The 20613-nt window shown below is 45.1% G+C and overlaps 1 protein-coding gene and 1 long non-coding RNA gene across 5 annotated transcripts in view; one reads left to right on the top strand and one right to left on the bottom strand.

Annotated features, from left to right (window-relative positions):
• Window positions 1-811: 811 nt before the first annotated feature.
• LOC113251342 (uncharacterized) lies at window positions 812-18297 on the bottom strand. Of its 2 annotated transcripts, XR_003314424.3 has the most exons (4): window positions 17940-18297; window positions 3322-3364; window positions 2668-2898; window positions 812-2432 (listed from the first exon to the last, which is right to left on the bottom strand). It is a non-coding gene; the product is annotated as an uncharacterized LOC113251342 (long non-coding RNA). The 2 variants fall into 2 exon arrangements; XR_006408854.3 differs by lacking the exon at window positions 3322-3364 and having other exon boundaries at window positions 17940-18196.
• Window positions 18074-20613, top strand: part of LRCH1 (leucine rich repeats and calponin homology domain containing 1) — a 191931-nt gene continuing 189391 nt past the window's right edge. The window contains exon 1 of one of the 3 annotated variants that reach the window (XM_026493283.4): window positions 18074-18696. In XM_026493283.4, the coding sequence (XP_026349068.2) occupies window positions 18387-18696 (310 nt within the window). In that variant the 5' untranslated portion in view covers window positions 18074-18386. Of the gene's footprint in view, window positions 18816-20613 lie in introns of all 3 variants that reach the window. The other 2 variants (XM_026493287.4, XM_026493286.4) reach the window with 2 other exon arrangements.

A 20613-nucleotide genomic window follows, 5' to 3' on the forward strand; every position in this document is an offset into this window, starting at 1 on the left:
CCATGGAGGTCCACAGTTGCTCTGCCAGGGACCAGTCAGCCAAGAAGGAAGGCATGTGAATGAAACCTAATTTGGAATGGAGGGGGATGTCTTTTCTTTTTTGTCCGGTGCTCTCCATCTTGACTGTAGAGTGGAAATTCCTGACTTCTCCAGATGTTGAGGAATTCACCCCCAGCCCCTCAGCCCTCTTGGAGACCTGCGGGGAGGCTTCCCTCTCACTGGCTCCTCACCACAGTGGAGAGACCAATAGGAATGGTGGGGTAAGTGCTCAGCCTCCTATCTGCCAACAAGCAGAGAAAGTCTCCTCCCCACCTCCTCCTTTCCCTCAGTCAGCTCAGCAGAGGGCTTTCCTCCCCTGCAAGGGAAGCCCTGAGTCCTCTGCTTTTCAATTTGTGGCTGCTGAATTTATCAGGGAGAATAGGAAGCTCGAGGTTAGGCTTCGGGTCAAGTCGCATTCTTTATGCCACGAGCTGTACTTGAATATAGCTGCTGTTGTATTGTCGCTAAGTCTGGTTTCTTGAGTCTTTTTAAAATTTGTTCAGAATCTGGAGGAGAGACTAGGTAATAGGTTCGATCACCTCCCTTCAAACCCTAGACCTACACTAAGGACTTGAGAGAACTGGCAGGGAGTTAAGTGGGTTACTGTAACAACATGATACCAGGTTCCCAAGAAAATACGTGCTTGGAAGACCAAAGCCATGTGGAGTTTGGGGACCTGTTTCCGTTCTGTTCTTTTCCACATCCCATCAAACACGTAACGTAGTTTTGATGGACCCCATAAATGCAGCATGTTAGTCACAAGATAGACTTCTTTTTTTTTTTTTTAAACATTTTATTTATTTGTCAGAGAGAGAAAGCACAAGCAGGGGGAGCAGCAGAGGGAGAGGAAGAAGCAGGCTCCCCACTGAGCAGGGAGCCCAATGCGGGACTAGATCCAAGACCCTGGGGTCATGACCTGAGCCAAAGGCAGATGCTTAACCAACTGAGCCACCCAGGCGTCCCTGTAAGATAGACTTCTGAGTTCCCCGTTAGCCTCAGTTTCTGAGATGCAACTAAATGACTGAACAAAAGCCACATTTCATGTTTACGAAGCAAATGACTTTCATTTGTCATTACTATCAAGCTTATGAATATGACAACCTCCATAAAAAAAAAGCTAAAAGTAGTTTATCGAGAGACATAAAAGAAGACCTGAATAAATGGATAAGTAGAATGTTCCTGGAAAGGAATGCTAAATTTTATAAACATGTTAATTATTCCCAAATTAACATACTGTTTTCATGCAATTCAAGTCAAAATCTCAACGATTTTATGTCCCCCCCTCAATTTTTTATTATGAAAACTTTTTAAACAAACATAGAAGTTGGAAAAGATAGTAGAAAGAACACCAATATATCCACCACTTAGATTCGATAATTGTTAGATTTATCTATTCACGCATGTGTGTATGATTATACATGTATAAAACATTTATGCACACACTATATTTATATACACATATCAGGTATATACACACAATTATTTATACTGGGTTTTTTATTGTTGCCAAATCATACGAAACCAAGTGGCAGACGTCATCACACTTCACCCTAAATACTTTGATATCCATGTCCTCAAAATATATTTTCCAACATAGTCCCAATAACATGACCACGTCTGAGAAATTAACAATGATTTCCTAGTACCTATTTCATTTTTACATTTCTTAATTGTCCTGAGAATGTGTCATTTGTTGCTGCTTTATGCCCTTCAAATTAGAATCAAATTATAGGTCACAAGTTACATTTGGTTATTCTGTCTCTCTAGTCTCTTTTATTGTAGAAAACAGTCCCACCACTTCATTTTTCACATCTTTGGCTTCTAGAAAATACTTCTGTTATTTTGAAAATAATTTTGAGATATTTTGAAAATCATTTTGATCTTTTGAAAACATCAGGCCAATCCTTTTGACCTGGATGTGTCTGATTATCTTTTCATGGTGCACTTTAACTTGCCCTTCTAGTCTTTGTATCTTCCAAACAGGCTTGATTGGGTTCAGAGTAAACATTTTTTAAAAAAGATTTGTTTATATATTTGTTTGAGAGAGAGAAAGAAAGAGAGGGAGCAGGGGAGGGGGAGGGAGAGAGGTAAAGGGGAGAATCCTCCGCTGAGTTCAGAGCCCGACGTGGGGCTCGATCCCACGATCTGAGATCATGACCCGAGCCTAAATCAAGAGTCATCCCTTAACAGACTGAGCCACCCAGACACCCCCAGAGTAAACATTTTTAGCAAGAGCACTTCCCTAGGTCATGTGATATGTTCCAAATTGCAACACATGTGGAGGCATACAGTTCTGGCTGTCTTGTAATTTAGCAGATGGATAAATGGTGACCACCAGATCTTTCTATTGTAGAGATGTGGGGAGTTTTCCTCCTTTACAATCAGCAAATACCCTGGAGAGAGGGGGAACAAAATTATTTTCAAGTGTATTTGGTAGAATTAATAGATAAAGATATCAAAGAAAATTTAGAAAAGGAAGAGTAATTTAAGTGACTATCAGGTATTTAAATATATTTTAAACATGGTAATAATAGAGCAAAGATTAGCCCCCTAAATGGGTTAAGGAGCCAAAGGCTGGCCCGTCCTGTGGCTGTGGCGAGAGGCCCCCCACCATGGGTTGGCATTTACCGTTAACTTAAGTCAGGTAACTGAAGAAGCCTCCGTAGGAGCTCTTGGCGTTAGCTGATTCCCAAGTCCCCTTGGTCACCTTTGTTAAGTCACATGAACACACACACCAAACTGGCATGGATTCTTCCAAAGAGAGCAATGAATCTATCATAGACAATGTCTTTGTTGACTCGATTCCATCGTTTAGGATCATATTAGAACAAAATCCTTTTCAACAGAAGCCTATTCAACCTGCATATTAGAAAAGGACAGACAATGCTTGCAGTCGAGAAAAACAAAACAAAACAAAACAAAACAAAACAATAATTCAGATAAACAAATAATGGGTCAGAATGTAATAGGGTTTTTCCCTACTCTCCTGGAAGGCTGTCCTCCTCTCCAGGAGAGTGTGTCTGTACCAGCTTTGAAATTAGGAAAACAAAATACCCCGGTGATGGCCTGAGCGAAGGTCCGGAGAGCATGAAGGAGAGAATCCAGGGCAGTCCCAGGCAGGCCGGGAGAGCAGGTGAGAGCTGGACCAGAAGCCAGGGCAGGGTCGGTGTGCAGGCAGAGGGGTGCGGGAAGAACGAGGCTGTGGGATGGCCTTCTCTTTCTGAGCCTGCATCTCTGTGCGTCTTTCCCCATAAGCAGACCGAGCAGGAAAAAAATACTTACTGCCTATACTCCTCCCACCGCAGCTCTGACACCATCATGGGCCCTGGAAAAAGATAGATGATGTTCCTAAAAAGGCCTTTGTTCTGCTGTGTTCCTCGATGGGTTTCTGGCAGCAGGCTGGAGAGTGGAGGGAAGGAAGCCAAACCACCTTGTCTGACAGAGTCATATAAATGAAACGCAGGTGAAGTGACGATATCACTGTCATTGGCGTGGCTATTTGGGACCCAGAAGGACAGGCCCGGAGCCTTAAACCAGCCTTTCTGGGTGAGCTGCCCTGTGAGGGTTCTCAGCTGGGTTCCTCCCTCTACTGCTAAAGCTGTTCTCCTAGGACCAAGGGTTGATTCAATTGGATTTGACTTACCTGGTGGACACCAAAAAGAGTGTCCTCTCACTGCTGTTTAGGAATTGAGGAAAGAAGAGAGCACTTTGATGACTGTGATGCTGCCATTATAGTAATGCCCCATTGTCTCCCTGATGGTATTGTCCTGTGCTACTTGCCTTCCTCCCTCCTGATGTCCTCATAGACAAGGCGGAAGGGATGGTTCAAGCAGGTGACACACTCGAAACCACAGGCTAAATAAGATGTTCTTAAGGAGAAAGCATAGTTCACACCTCTTAGATAGGATAATCTAGTGCAGATAATCAAATTCCTCCGATAACGGTTCACCTCCCCCTTTTCATGTTTTTCTTGGAAGTCCCAAGCTCTGATTGGTCTCTTATTATTTCTCTGTGATGGCAGCCTCAGGGTTCTACCTGAGAACAGACATACAAATTAGACATGGCGCTCGACACGTAGGTCAATTGATCAACAGGATTTCCATTTCCAGTAATTGCATGATAACTCTTGAATGCTACACTAAGGCTAAAGCAATTATGGAATATGTTCATATCAGCCGACTGCCTTGCTTTTCATCAGCCTGCAGTTAAATTTTTGCAGCATGCATTTTGAGCCCAGGCTACAGGCAGGCACAAAAAGCTTCCTCTCTGTGTATAGTGTTTTTCCATAGTTAAAAAAAAAATTGCTTTAAGGCACACACATTCCTTTCATAGCCATAGCCATTGACATTTTTGATAAAAACAAGACTGTGCTCAAAGGATAAAAATTTAAATAACAGAAATAGTAATATTCATAACAGTAGCTAACAGTCCTTCAGGGCTTCCTACTCCTTGCGTACCAGGAATGATATAAAGCATTTCATAGACAGTATGGCATGGGCACTGACCAGTCAGAGCTGTCGCTGGTCTCACATGAGCAGTAGGATACCTGAGACCTCTTGCCGCACTGGGCACTAACCCTTTAGATGTTGGGGCACAGGGAAGTGTGTGACAAACTAAGAAGAGGAGCCTGGCAGGTGATATGGGTGTTTTTTGGTGGGGAGGAGGTGGGCAATATGTTCAGGGCAGCCCGTATGGAAGTGTTGCGTATTTGAACAACAGGTGCAGGTCCACCTGCTGAATATCATTCAAAGCCGCCAGGCCCTGTGCTAGAGCTCCTATCCCCAACACAACCCTACAGGGAAGAGCCTGCATTTACATTCATCTTACAGGGAAGGAAATGCAAGCTTAGAGAATTTAAAGATCTTGCCCAAGATCACACAGCCAGTACAAGGAAATAACAAGGATTTTGGGGGGAGCAGTTTTAGGTTTACAGAAAAACTGAGAGTTGGGGAGTTCCCATATACCCCCTCACGTGCACACCTGTTTCCCCTATTATTAACATCTTGCATTAGTGCAGTACATTTGCTATATTTCAAAAGTTGATATTGATACATTATTATTAACTAAAATCCATAGTTTGCATTAGCGTTCCCTCTGTGTTGTGCATTCTATGGCTTTTGACAAATGTATAATGGCATGTGTCCCACATTACAGTATCCCACAGAACAGTTGCACTGCCCTGAAAATCTTCTGTGCTCCCCTTCATCACCCCTCCCTTCTCCCCCCTGCACCTCCTGGCAACCACGGATCTTTTTACTGTTTCCATAGTTTCACCTTTTCCAGAATGTCGTATAGCTGAAATTACACTGTCTACGGCCTTTATAGATCGGCTTCTTTTGCTTACCAATATGCACTTTAGTTTGCCTCTTGTCTTTCTGCAGCTCGATAGCTTATTTCTTGGTATCACTGACTAGTATTCCATTGTCTGGATACACCGCGGTTTGTTTAGCTCTTCATCTTCTGAAGGACATCTTGGTTGTCTCCAGGTTTGGGGAATTTTGAACAAGCAGCTATAAACATTCATGCGCAGGTTTTGGTGTGGACATAAACTTTCAGCTCATTTCTATAAATACTAAGTGGTATGATTACTGTATCATATGGTAAGAGTACGTTTCGTTTTAGAAAACTGCCACGCTGCCTTCCGAAGTGACTCCACCATTTTGCATTCACACCAGCAATGAATAAGAAAAAAGGAATTTTTGAATCACTGTGTTGTTCACCTGAAACTAATGTAACATTGTATGTCAACTATACTCAACTAAAAGACTTAAAAAAATAAAAAGCTAATTTTTATATAGACTTGTATACTTTACAAAGCACTTTTACCTGTATTAACTGTACCTGGATCACAGACAGACAGATTTCTTCAAAAGTAAATCCATCAGTATGTTCTAACGAACTGATGGATTTTTCTGGGTAATTAGTACTACCAAATAAAGGCTACTACTTACTCAGAATCTATTCAGTGACCTGCAATATGTTTATCTTATTTAACCTGAATAACAATCTTCAAAGGTAGCTAACATCATTTCCATTTTACTGAAAAGGAAACTGAGACTCAGAAGTCATATATTGTTCAAGATAACTAAGGAACTCAAACGCAGGGTCACCTATTGCCATATCCTGGGTTCATTACACTCTACCACATTACATTCCTTCAACGCAAATTGTCAGGAAATTTGTGAAAGACTTTGAAGGGGGAAAAAAGGTAAAGAAAAAGGATCCCCAAATGTCCTGTCTACTGCACCCTTCTTAGTTATCTTCCCTTTCACTCTCTCCGAGCTGTTTTACAGCTCTGCAAATTGCAGAAAGCTAATAATAATGCAAATGATTCTTGTCCACAGAGTTGCAAATTACTTGCGTCTGGTGGAATGCAATCGATAATTGCCCGGAGGATAGACTGCACTTGTGTCTACTTGTAAATTCATTTCAGCATTCCCTCTCTGCACGAAGATGTGTGTATTCACTTGAATTCTCCTTTGAACCAGCTGAAGTATCTTATGGGTTTAATGATTAATGAAGGAGTTAAATATTTCCTTGACATGTGTTTATTTTATATTAGCATGACAATCATGATTTTACCCTTAAAGATTATCTTTTTTTTTTTTTTTGAGGGGGGTGTGGCAGGAAGGAGAGAGGGAGAGGGAGAGAGAGAGAATCTTAAGCAGGCTCCAGCTTCCCCTGAGCCCAACATGGGGCTCAATCTCAGGACCCTGAGATCACAACATGAGCTGAAATCAGGAGTCGGACTCTTAAATCGACTAAACCACTCAGATGCCCCAGGATGTTTTGGGTTTTTTTTTTTTTTTGTATGTGCATCAGTAGAATCAAAAACAAGGCCAGTATTATTTCCTTCTCATGGCTTCTGTTTCATAACTCAAGGACCTACAACACCAGCATACAAAGCACTGTAGAAGTTCTGATCACTCTGGACTTTTCCTAAATCTCACTTTTGAGATGGATGGTTGAGATGGTCCTTCTCTCAACTTTCTCCGGGCTACCACTACATTACTTCTCATTCCCCCCCGAAACATTTTTCTCTTTTTCTGCAAAATTAAGATTCTCTGCTTATTGATACTTGAGAAGCAAGGTGTTATGAGAAGGGGAATGTACAATCAGAGCCTAATTAAGAATTCTAGAATTGAATTTGCCTGCAGTACTTCGCACACCTAATGTATGACAGATTATTATGTGTTTTGTGGATTTTTCAGGATACTAGTTTCTTCTGCCTCAGGCTCATCATTAGCCATTTATAGTTTTATTCTCCTCTGACGAGGCAGGGGATACTTAAGAGAGATGCTTTCTCTGGGTAAGAAGTAATGTCAAAGTACTTTTGGTAGAACAGAAAGTTGAAATTATTTATCAAACTGTAATTTTAAGAGTCATGAAATTTCAGAGAAAAAAGATCTTCGACATAAACCATCCAAACCTGTCATGTAACACAAGTGGAAACTGAGTTCCAGAGAAATTAAATGACTTGGTCCCAGTAACACAGCTGACTGGTGACCTTGCTAGAAATAGGACTGCACCCTCATTTCCAGTTCAGTTCTTTTTCCGTAACACACAGCATTTCAATGACCTTGCCCTTCAAGAACTCCCATTAGCACAGTAGTTAAGAAATAACTATAGTATGCATTATTTTCCTGAACTTCTCTCATCTTATGAAATCATGCAGTTTATAAAAGCTTATTGTTTTACTAATTTGAAGGAAAAATCAAGGGCAAGGTCAATGGTAACAAATTTGCACTTAAATTACAACTTGCAAAAATAAATTTTAATACCTGATTTTCACTGTTGTTCTCATTAGCTGGACTAGGTCATATGACGGCCACACATCCCATCTCCATTTATGAAAGCCCTCCGGGTTTTTCTCTTAGCTTGCTGAAGTTAGGCAAGGCTGGCTAATTGATGCTGAAAACATATTTGCCTACTTAATTCAATAGTTAATGACTAATAACAGTTCATTATTAAGAGCCCTGCATTTAATATCTCTCATTTGCATTCAGATTATTTTTTTAAGTTGAAAAAGAAGTTTGAGGGAGAAAGTGAATGAAAGCCTGGCCTCCTTTTTAGAAAACCTTAAGCCTAGAGGATCCCTTGGATTTTCAGGCATGATAAAGAGAAACAGGTACTGCCTAATGCAGCCATCTGGACGCAAATGGTCCCAGTTAGGGGAAGAGACATGTATAATTAGAAACAGTCCGTGCAGAACAGTGTGAACCTAATCAGTAGCAACGACCTGAAAGATGTGTGCTTCTCTCATGTCTGATCAGGAAGCTATGGTCCACTATCCGGGGTCTGGACCTTTAGGTGGCCCCATTCCCACTCCCTGGTTTGCGCACAGAACTGCTAACCACACAAGGCAATCTGCATGCTTCCTGGTTTCCCATCTAACGGTGTGTGAAGACAGGAAGTACCCGCTTCTGTTAAGAGATCTCTCCCAGGCATCACTCACTGAATGACCTGAGTAATCTGGAACCCCTTGGGGACGGTGTTGGGTGAAAGTCTGTTTGATACATCCACTGAACTCAGTAGTAAAGCCCTTGCCTTCTGATTTTTAATCCCGCAGGAGTAATGGGTGATTAGTCAGATAATATCTGTGCCTACGTGTGAAACAACTGCACTAAGTTGCTAGGGAAGAGGCAGGTGATGGATGACTTAAATTAAAGGTAACTCAAACACATTTATGTCATCTACCACACACTCAGCCCAGAGTGGGAGGAACCGCAGTCATTTGTGTCCTGGTTGCAGACTCATGCATAGAGATGCCTGGTGTCATTTGGGAGTGAGCCTCACCCTGGGAAGCCATGCTGTTCACGGGGGCAGGTCTGTGCCCCAAGCCATAGGCGGATGCCCGTATCCTGCTGCTGACATATGGTGCCCCGTCATTAGCCAGATGGCAGAAATGCTGGAAAAGACCTGAGCACACATGAATTATCTAAGCTGGGCTGTGGGAGGCTGGTAGGAGAGGCTGGGTGGGGATCAAATATGGTGTGTGGCTGTGGAAGCCTGAATAGGAATGTAAAGTGTTACAGATGGGGGCCCATGGTCAGCATGGATGAGTCCTTTTTATCAGAATCACCTCAACTACCCTCCACCTCTACTTATGTGTTGGAAGACAGTTCCAATGTCACAAGCTTCCCTCTGTGCGCAAAGGAAATACCAGGGGTTCAGAAGAAGAAAAACTTGCTGTACCTAAAAAAAAGAATATTTCCCAAGATAGTCTTATGGCACAAACTACTTCTCTTGACATTTTTTTTTAATAGGGAAGATTTGTTTAGAATCAGAGTTGAATACATGTTGCTTAACCAGCCTTAGAAGGTTCAGAGTATCTCTAGTACTTTTGAATTGTACACAAAATGGTGCATGTAGGGATTCATGCTCAGTCTTCTGGGCAGAGAGTATATCTCTTGTCAAAGAACTTCAAAGGATCTGCAATGCCCAAAATGTTTTGTAGCCACTGGTTTAAGCCCAGGGGAACCCAGCCTTTCTAATCATGGCAGAAAGTATCCTGAAGGATCACTACATGAAGTAGACATCATGTAACTTATGGCCTTGTGTTTTGCCTGGACCTTGCGTAACTATATCTCCCCTCAGCTGCCCGAGGGCACACTGCCTGTCCCGTTCCAGAGACAAGTAGCTAGATCATCTCAGGTCCCTCGGACCAGCTCCTGCCAAAGCCCTTACCCAGCATCAGCCCTGTGAGCTAGCACCCCACATGACTCCCCTTTCATAAAGTCACACTAGGGCAGAAAGCAAACAAACCACACTGATGGAAGGACAAGAGCAGATGTCCAAACATAGCAGTGGCATCATCTCATGAGGGACAAGGAGAACACAGTGGATAAGAAATGACCTGAGTTCTATCTACATTCTGCACTGGCCAGCAGCATAACATTGAGTAATTCACCTTCGTGCCTTTATTTCAGTTTCCCAATCTGCAGAACAGGGAAGCTGGACTGCATTCCTGAGGCCTCCCTCGCTGAGGACATGACAGACTGGATACAAACTCCCTGGAGTGGCTTTGTCTACAGAGAGGCTATGGGAGAGAAGTGGTCTGTTATGAGGAGCTAGTTCATTTTTCTATCTTAAACACCAAGCTATATATTTTAAGACATGTTGGATTTTGCAACCCATAGAAGAATTAAAAGCAAATGGACATATCCAAGGGGAAAACCATCTCTTGTGCGTAGCATCGAGATGTCAGTGATAGGTTAATGTGCTAGTTAAGGCTGAAAGTCAAAGATCACATATTTCTGATTATAATGGGGGTGCCCGCTCTATGGTTTCCGATTTGGAAATATTGTTCATAAATCTCTCTTCCCACCTCCAACCTCCAATTCTGCTCTTAGCAGATAATATATATTTAGATTTTTGACCCTTGGCATCCAATCCCTAAGGGGCCTAAATTGCTAGTTTGGCATATTGGTGTTCTTACTTAGGTCTGCTGACTTTTTCATTCCAGTCTCCAGAGGAGGCATCTGAGTCCTTCCATCCACCCTGGACCCCATCCTTCTCGTCTCCTCCCCTATCTTGGATGTCCCATGGCCAACAGTCTCTGCCACCCTCACAGCCACTTCTTCCTGCTGGGCGCTCTGGTCTTACCTTCCTCACAGGCTTTGTCCTCACCCTTCAAATCTCAGATCTTCTCTACCTTAAACATTAAGTCAGTTTTCTCTGTTCCATTTGCCCTTTTAGTCACCTTTTTTCTCCTCCCCCCAATTCCCAAATCCTTGGAGTAGTAGCTTACATCTGCTGTTTCTACTTCCTTTGCTTTCTTACCTCTGCAGTCTGGACATTCATAAGCTGCCCTGGAGCGCTTTCTTGAAGACAGCTTTCCGTGTTCCCCTTCTCTTTGTTTCTGGCATTTGACAGAACTGTGGGACAGAGACAGTGCCTCCTGCCACCGACCGCCAGTACCCAGGTGGCTTGGAAGTGGCTGGGCAGACCTCTGCTAAACACTGATGCTCTGTCCCTTCTTCCTAACCAGCACTTCTCATCCACCCATTCTCCGCATGCCATGTGCCTCATCGTCACTTCTGATCCATCCCGCAGAGCATTTTATCACTTCCATCCTCCTTAGGACTTGCCAGCTGTTCCTCAGGGACTGGTGATCCAAACTCAATCTCTTCAACTGGTACTTTAAAAATTGCTTAAAAAGAGTCATAGAAGCACTAATAAAACACGTAAACAGAACAAAAATGTATCTGGAGAAAGAAAAGTCTCTCTCCCAGCCCACTCTCCCAGTTTTCTTTCCCAGAAACAATCACTGTTAGCAGTTTCTTATATATCCTGGCAGAGAGATTCCATGCCATACAAGTGCTTCCTGACCAGACTACAGCTCACCACTGTGCCCGGGGCCCTGTCTGGACATTTCTGTCTACTTGCTGGACATTTCTCCCAGAGTTGGGCTCTACCACACACACTCCCCATTACCGGTTTGTGATTTGCTTCACCCCACATGAATCTGAGACTATCCTTGCCCTTACTAGATTGTCTGGGGTTTCTGGTGGCCTCCCTTGTGGCTACTGTGAGGGACTTTAGTAGTCCTTCCTGGTTAGTCCTCCAGCTTCAACCCCACTAATTTTGACTTTGCTGTTTCTGCCAACCAGAAATTGAAGAAAGTTCTAACTTGTTTTGGGTCTGAACCATGGTTGGTTGTGCCACCTGTTGACCTGATTTGCCAGGAAATAAGAATGAAAGGACCACATGCCTTTGCTTCTGAGCTGTTGCTTCATTGCCTGGCCTTATTCCTAAGTCCAGGTATGACCCCTCTTTTTTTTTAAATTAATTAGTTTATTTAGAGAGTGCCAGCAGAGGGAGGGGCAGAAGCAGAAGGAGAGAGAGAATTCCAAGCAGACTCCACGTTCAGCATGGAGCCCAATGCGGGGCTTGACCTCATGACCCATGAGATCGTGACCTGCACTGAAATCAGAAGTTGGACGCTTCACCAACTGAGCCACCTAGGGACCCGAAACCCTCTTCTTCTTCTTCTTTTTTTTTTTTTTTTAAGATTTTATTTGTTTATTCGACAGAGATAGAGACAGCCAGTGAGAGAGGGAACACAAGCAGGGGGAGTGGGAGAGGAAGAAGCAGGCTCATAGCGGAAGAGCCTGATGTGGGGCTCAATCCCATAACGCTGGGATCACGCCCTGAGCCGAAGGCAGACACTTAACCGCTGTGCCACCCAGGCACCCCCAAAACCCTCTTCTAATGCCCAGGAATCATTCAAGAAAGAACTTGAAGTTCTCCACATCTACTCTTAAATCCTGGGAACATGAATAGTGATAACATCTAGGTGCAGAAAGCTTAATACCATTGAGGCCAGAGAGTGTTTCCTGCTAAATTTGGGGAGAACGGCCCCTCTGGGAGGCACTCTCTGGTTCTGCATCTGACTAAGCAGTAATGACAGCCTTACATTTGGAAAATATCCCTGTAATGACATCAGAAGTCTTAAAAACTGCCTTTGGGGAACATATAAATTATTGTTGTAGTTAGATACACAGTACCTTAAGTACAGATAGGAAGACTTTTTTGTTCTTTTAAAATCCACCTAATGAACAGCAGGCCTGGAATGGCACTTGCTGAGGAAATGCTACATTAGTGACACTTGGCATCATTTTAAATATGGACTTGGGGGTAAATTTTGATCTGTTCAACTGTGATTTATTATAGATAATGTCAGGAGAGAGATGACCCCAACCTGGGGTTTCTCAATGTGAGATTATCTTAGTCTAGGGTTTCTCAAATATATATGAGAAAAGCTGGAGATAAGCCACTTCTCTTTTATGCATATTCACAATACACATTAGCCTATCGAAGACTCTAAGAAGTCCCAGAGTGAAATAACTTCTAAACTCTTTTACTAACCTAAACTTATTGGCAATAAAACCCTTTATGCACAATGCCTATTCACAGCCTAGAGAACTATGGTTCAGAGGACACGTACTGGATAATAATGCTGTTTCAGTTTACCCATGCAAGTTAAGCAATTTATTTATAAAGAAATAATTGGTTCCCCTAAATACTTCATGTATTCGTTATACAGTAGTCTCCCCACTTATCATAGGGGATACATTCCAACAGCCCCAGTGGATCCCTGAAATCACAGATGGTACCAAACCCTATATATGTTGGTTTTTTTCCCATACATACATACCTATGCTAAAGTTTAATATAGAAATTAGGCACAATAAGAGATTAGCAAGAATAACAAAATAAAACAATTATAACAATATTCTGTTGATATGAGATGATAAAATGCTGATGTGATGACATGAAGTGAGGTGAATGACATAGGCATTGCGCTGGAGGGGTGGGTAGGCTGTTAGTGACCTTCCGATGATATGTCAGGGGGATTGTCTGCTTCTACACCACGGCTGACCACAGGTCATCAAGACCACAGAAGACAGAACCACAGATAAGGGGGAGACTACTGTATTACAAGCCAATAGTGTAATATGCCATTATATTATAAACCAATGACACACAATATAATAAATAGATGAAATATTTAGGGGGGACCAGTCATAGTAAAGCTATTATCTATAATCAAATATTTACATTCACATCTTTAAAAAGCTAGTTACTAAAAAATAAATTTAAAAAAAGATTTTATTTATGTATTTGAGATAGAATGAGAGTGAGAGAGAGTGAGAGAGAGAGCGTGAATGGGATAGGGGGAGTGGCAGAGGAAGAAGCCGGCTCTCCACTGAATAGGGAGCCCAACTTGGGGTTCAATCCCAGGACCCCAGGATCATGACCTGAGCCAAAGGCAGACGCTTAACTGACTGAGCCACCCAGGCACCCCCAAAATACATTGCTTCATAAGTTAATGTTCTGTTAGCTGGTGCCCTCCAGTCCTTATTTTCCAGTGGCTCTTCCCCTGGTAGCCTCTTCAGAAACTTCTGACAGAAACCTGAGGGTCAGCTATTGGTCACTGACATTTTCTCCTTATAACTTACTCAAAGAGGTATCAACCGAATTAAGCCAAAAGACTCTTTGTCACAATCATCTTCACACGATGGTTGGTCCAAGCTATCTCTCCCTCACAGGTTCTTTCAAAATCCTATTAGGGACATGCAGGTGTCACAGTTGGTTAAGTGTCCGATTCTTGGCTTCAGCTCAGGTCGTGATCTCAGGGTTGCAAGATCAAGCCCCTCATAGGGTTCTGTGCTGAGCTCAGAGTCTGCTTGAGATTCTCTCTCTCTCTGCCCTTCTAACTCATGCTCTCTCTCTCTCTCTCTCTCTCTCTCTCTCTCTCAAATAAATACGTCTTTTAAAAAATGCTATTAATCTCTCAGAAGTTCTAGGTCAGAGTGTTGTCTTCCTGCCACACATTGAGCTCTAGGAAAAAAAAGCCTGAGCTCTGTCCCTGATGTACTTAAATACAAATGAATACAACGCACTCTGATCACTTCCAGATAAATATTTACATATAAATATTTACTGATATAGTAGAAAGAGAATACTTAAGTCTGAGAGCATGTGGAGTGAATAACCAAAAAGGTTGGTGTTATGCAGGGAATATTCTTACTCCTTTTTTTAAGAAAGAGGAAACTGAAGCAGGGAGGTTGGAAAATATCCAGGTAAAAAGATGGGACTCTGGCTGCCTTTGGGGTCAAATACCTGCTGTTACTTGACTCTGGTCTCGGTATGTTTTGCTTCAATTTTCAGGAGAGTCTGATGGGTGAACTCCCCTGCTTGGAGCTGATTGGATCTTCTGTCAGCCCCTCTTACTGAATTAACTATGGTTGGAGGGGGCAGTCAGGACCACAAAGGACAAACCTGGGTGACCATGCCTACCTCTTCAGCAAATGCTTTGAGTTCCCACCGAACGAGAATTCTTTATGGCTTTCTGAAAAGATGGTACAGGCCGAATAGGCTTGCTCAAATTTTTTTTTTAAGACTTTATGTATTCATTAGGAGAGAGTGAGTGAGTGAGAGAGAGAGAGCATGGGTGGGAGAGGAGCAGAGCGAGAGAGAGAAGCAGACTCCTGCCGAGCGGGGAGCCCAATGCAGGGCTCTACCCGGGACTCTGGGACCATGACCCGAGCCCAAGGCAGATGCTCAACCAACTGAGCCACCCAGACACCCCTAGCCCTGCTCAAATCTATCTGCCATTCTTGTAAGTTTGATTTTCCTAAGCTTGTCCACAGCTCTACTTTTCAGGCAAGAATACAAGAGATGCGTCTTAAATATGGAAGAGTGTGATAACTTTTCTGAGCACAAGAGGAATTGTTTTTTAAATGGGTTCTAAAATTTTTTTGTTTGTTGTTGAAACTGATCACTTTTCTCCTAATAGCCAATATTTTAATCTGAGAATATTTCTATTTCCCCCATTTTCTCAATCACTTGAATTCTGTTAACTTTGCAAAATGATTAGAAAGTACTAAAGATAAAGCATGAAAAAAATCTGTTGACATTATCCAAATACTTTGTAAAAGATTATTTGTAGACCACCCAAAAATGAGGTTATATAGGAAAACAAGGAGGAATAAAGACTAAAATATGATAAATTGAATGTATTAATTAGAACTCCTGGTTGCACGGACAGAAAACCAAATAAAATTGACTTAGATGAGCAGTAGAATGTATTACAAATATACTGGATATCTCAAAGAAACTAAAGATGCAAATCAGGAATAGTCAGAACCTAGGGTTTGAACATAATCAGAACCCTCTGATCCTCTGGCTGCTCTGTCATTTGGTCAGAAGTCCACTTCTAGACTAACTGAGATGACCAGCTGTATCCAAGAACTGTATGTATGGAGCGGGGAGAGTGAATGGGAAGACGGTACTGTTTTCACAAGAAGTAAAAAGAGTATTTGACAAAACAGAGATGTCTGTCTTTTTGAAAAAATAGAGAAGCAAGACAGCAAGAGAAAATAGTTTGTCAAGTTCTTGAATATTTAGAAATAATCAAGGTCAGTTTTAAGGGTTACGTACTCTCCTCCATTTTAAGGAAAAACTCCTTCATTCAGGGATATAATTTGAAAGGCATACCAACAAATGGCAAGCTTTCTGTTGTGCAATAGACAGGTTGATTGTGCACTTGGTTCATTGTGCAATGCTTAACTACCAGTATTTATTGTGCACGCATTATACACAAAGTACTATTTTAGATATGGGGTGGGAGTTACAAAGATGATAGGTCCCGCCCCCAAGGAGTTTACAGTTTAGTAATCTGTAGAGGGAAAAGGAACTATAATGACTATGTTAACCTAACATAAGGACTGATCACTTGTTAAAAAGACAAATCCTGAACGCCTATTCCATCATTTCCTCTAAAAAAGAATTTGTGGTCTTTTAAAAAAAAAAGTCGCGCCCTATATGACGCATCACCACAATCTGTGGTGTGAACTGAATTTGCAGTCTGCTAGATGTCCTCCATCATACCTTGCAAACTGAGCACAGAGACTACCACCTGGTTTTAGCTGAAGATATTAATTGAAAACTTTTTCTGTGTCTGTTTCTCACTCACCTTTTGGGGAGAGACTAGTGAGGAAAGGGGAGAAGAGGTTAGTTTTTATAAGTGATGTAAGTGTGCTTTTATTTATTATTATTGCTATTATTTTCAAGCCTGGTTTTTAAGTCTGGGAGATTGGAGGGAAAGGGGCTTGGCGAGAGAGGAGGTTTGGGGGGGAGATGCCAGCAGGTGGCGCTTGTCTCCCCCCAATGAGATCAGAATATTTTACTCAGCCTAGAATCCTGTAGGAATTAAGGGCGACAGTGCCTGCAGTCAACGCAAGTGACGTGGTTCATGTCGTACTTTAGTGCCGAATACATGAAGTCACCAGTTCCAGCCTGTTGCCCAGGCTATCATCTTTCTGCACTACCATTTAAAAGACCGACTCCTCTACTAGCAGGGTTGTGGTATCTTCCTACATGTATCCTCATCTCTCCCAGCCAAGTCGCTCACAGTGACCGTCAAGACGGTTATCTCGCAGAAATGAAGGCCCTAGAGAGCTGGAGCTACAACTTCAGAAAGCAGTGGGTTTTATCAGTCTTCAGCTGGTCTGCCCTAGGCTGTCAGACGCTCTGTCGTCACGTCTGGGCGGAACGTAAATTTGCTTACACGTCAGTCCCCATGTCCACTGGGGGCAAGAAGAAGCGGCACGAGGACACTTTGACGGTGCCTGTGTGCAGGATCAGAATGTCCTGAGTTACTGGCTAGCTGGGGGTCGCTGGTTTTCTTAGCTCTCTCTGCACCACTCAACTTCGGGGTTCAGTCAGCCATAGCCAGCCCCTCTCCCTCATGTGACAGTGGATTCTGTCCACCATCAAAACTCCCCTCATTGTGAAAGTCCTTGCTTTCTGTGTTTGTAGTTTCCCCCCATCGCTTAGAATACCTTCTGCTCTACTCCTATTTGTCTCTTCGCCCTGGGGTCCAGCCCGGGACTACACAGAAAGGAGGGCAACCCTACAGTCTGAGGGCTACAAGTTCGCATCCAGCTCCGCCTCTGACTGCATGGGTGACCTTAGGCAAGGTTTTTTGTTTTCTGGGTTTTTTTTTTTTTTTTTAACTTACTCTGTAGTCAGGGGAAACAGTTTTTCCACTCATGGAATCCCTGGATTAATGAGATAATTAATGTAGCCTACTTAGACTACCACTGGCTCATTATAGGCGCCCGAATGCCAGGGGTCTGACCCCGCAGTGAAAAACTGCCTCTTGCGGAACTGTGGGTCAGAGAGCCAATATAGTTCGCAGAATTGAGATAACCTCCCACCTCCTCATGATCTCACTGTATTTCAAACCCCAGCTATTGCCTTGCTGGCGTCTTCTCAGACCCTCTAAAACCTCTTGTCCCCCCAAATACCCTAGGCAGCAAAAGAAACCTAGAGGCGTTCGGCGTTTACACGAAGGTCGCCCGGGTAAGGGGTCTGGCCCCCTGACGTACCCTCGACTGCAGACCGCCGGGCGGAGCGCCGCGAAGCCGCGGGGGCCTGCCCGGCTCCGCGCGGAGGAAGGCTCAGGGCTGGACTGACAGCTTGGGGTAGGAGGAGGAGAGAGCAGGCGGCGCTGCGGAGGAGGGGAGAGCCGCTGAGAGGAGGGAGCAAGGGCGGGAGGAGACACATGCGCGCTGCCTGCCGCTGCCGCCGCCGCCGCCGCCGCCGCCGCAGTCCTTAGCTTCCCGGGGACAGGAAACCTTCGAGACCGAGCTGCCACTGCCGCCTCCCCGACTGCCCCCTATTCCGCGCGCCTGCCACACCCTCCTCCCCTTCTTCCAGGATCTTCCGGTGGGGCACTGCAGGGACTCGGCCCGAGCGGCAGTCTCCCCCTCCCGGGGGAAAGCTGTGACCCCCCCGCAGGAGCGGCGGGGCGGGGTGGGGGGGGGCGGGAGAAGATGGCGACGCCGGGAAGCGAACCCCAACCTTTCGTCCCTGCCCTCTCGGTGGCTACTCTGCACCCACATCATCATCCCCACCACCACCACCACCACCATCAGCACCACGGAGGAACCGGAGCCAACAGCGGGGTCGGGGGAGGCGGCGGCGGCGGCAGCGGGGGCTTCAACCTGCCCTTGAACCGGGGGCTGGAGCGCGCGCTGGAGGAAGCGGCCAATTCCGGGGGGTTGAACCTCAGCGCCAGGAAATTAAAGGAATTTCCCAGGACCGCGGCCCCCGGACACGACCTCTCGGACACGGTGCAGGCAGGTGAGAAAGGGCCGAGGGTCAGGCAGTGGGTGTGGGTGACTGGCTGTCGCGCCTTCCCCTCGCCGCGGCCAGTCTGAGATCTGGCCTCGCTGGCGGTCCTCTGGCCAGTGGTCTCCACGGTAAGGAACACGCGTGGGCGCGGGAGAGGCGGGCCCTGCCGAGGGCAAGGTGGCCCCCGCCTGGCCGGGCGTCCGGCAGCGCAGCGCCCGGAGAATTGGGGTGCTCCCGGCCGCGGCGTCCGCGAGCGCGCGGGTCTCCGGCTCCCCCACTCTGCGGCGGCCGCGCCGGGAGTCACGGGCGTGCAGTGGAAGTGGGAGGTTTTGGGCGGCCGCGTTGGCTCCCCGGGCTCCGCGCAGAGGCCGGAGAAGCCGAGCGCCGGGGTCGGTGCTTCCGACCAGGGCAAGCCCGGTTCGCGCCAGGCGTTGCCCGTCCGGACGGGGAAACCGAGACAAAGGTGGTGCGCCCGGGGCCGACCCGAGGGCAGCGGCGCGGTGCCACTAGGCCCCCTCGCGACATCCCCGAGCGGTCGGGCAAGTTGGTGCCGACTGCGAGGAGGTGCCAGGCTTCCACTTCCTGCGCCTGTGCGAGGGAAGAGCCGCTGCTGTTGTCGCCAGTCCGAATGTGCAGCCGCTTTGCCCGCGGTAGGCTCGGCTCCCGCGCTCATTGCCTTTAGCTAACCGCCCACACGGGTTGGTCCTACCGCCGAGGCTCCCAGGTTCTCAGTAACGCGATCTTTGCGGGGGCCCAGGAGCGGACGGCAGGGCATATTAAAAGAAAAGTAATTAAAGTGAGCCGGTTTTCCTGTGTGAACCCGACAAGTTGTAACTCGCGCCAATGAGCAGCCAGCTCTTTCAAGTTATGTCATGTATTGACATATTTCTGAGACGTCTGCTTTCTCTTTGGTAGTTAGAGTTACTGGAGCGGGATCTATAAACAGGAAGGAGGGTGGTGGAACTCGATTCAGGCCTTGGGATCCCTTCAGAACAGCCTTGGTTTCCGACCATCCGGTTCAGCTCCCCGGGGGAGGGTTTGTATTTTGGCAAGCGCCCAACATTTCCCAGCGCAGTGGGTGCCCCATTTTGGAACCACTGTCCAGACCTCCGGGCTGTCATCACCTTATGGGCTGAGTGTCAGACCCCTTGGATACTGGATGGCTCAACTCTCAGCTCCAGATCTCCCAGTTTCTCTCGGGAGGGAAGAGAGGGGGTTGGGCGAGGGCTCAAGGGTTTTGGAGCTAGGTTTCCAGTGATTTTTGTTTTCCACTTCAACTCAGTAAACATTTATTGAGCGTCTTAATGAGTATTTAGAAAGAATTCCAAGTTCGCTGGAGGCAAAAAGGGCTCTTTAGGGTCATTAAACTTTGTGATTTGGATTAGGGATAGTCAGGAATCGGCAAAAAAGAGGGAATTTCCAGAGTTGAGCTCTCAGCAGCTGGGGAGTCTCTCGATAGGACCTCTTAGTTAAATTTTCTCAAGTGGAAGTTATTCCAAGAATTGCCTGAATCATTAACTTAAAAAAAAAATCTGTTGTTAAGTTCTACTTCCCTTTTGCCATAGAGTATACCAGGGACTATGGAAGGATTGGATATGACTGCGGAAAACGGAGCTGGCTCATGCCAGTATTATGTGTTTGTACAGTCTGTGCGGGGGTTTGAAAGTTGTTGGTACACTTCAGTTATGCAGATGTTTAGTCCCAAGTTTGAGTGAACTTGATGTGTCTGCTGTGTTGGCATTTCTTTGAGACCTGTGCTTTTAAAAGCAGGGACCACCTTTTTCAGTTAAGACCTTGCCATGTGAAGTAAATGCTCCACAACATTCCTCTTCTCCTCTCTTGCTTGCTTGTGGTGAACTTAGGTTGTGAGTTTTGCCAGCTTTTAATTATGACCCTTTCTTGCACATGTTTAATGTTCAGAAAATT

This window comes from Ursus arctos, unplaced genomic scaffold, assembly GCF_023065955.2.
Source record: "Ursus arctos isolate Adak ecotype North America unplaced genomic scaffold, UrsArc2.0 scaffold_10, whole genome shotgun sequence".
In the NCBI taxonomy this organism is placed as follows: domain Eukaryota; kingdom Metazoa; phylum Chordata; class Mammalia; order Carnivora; family Ursidae; genus Ursus; species Ursus arctos.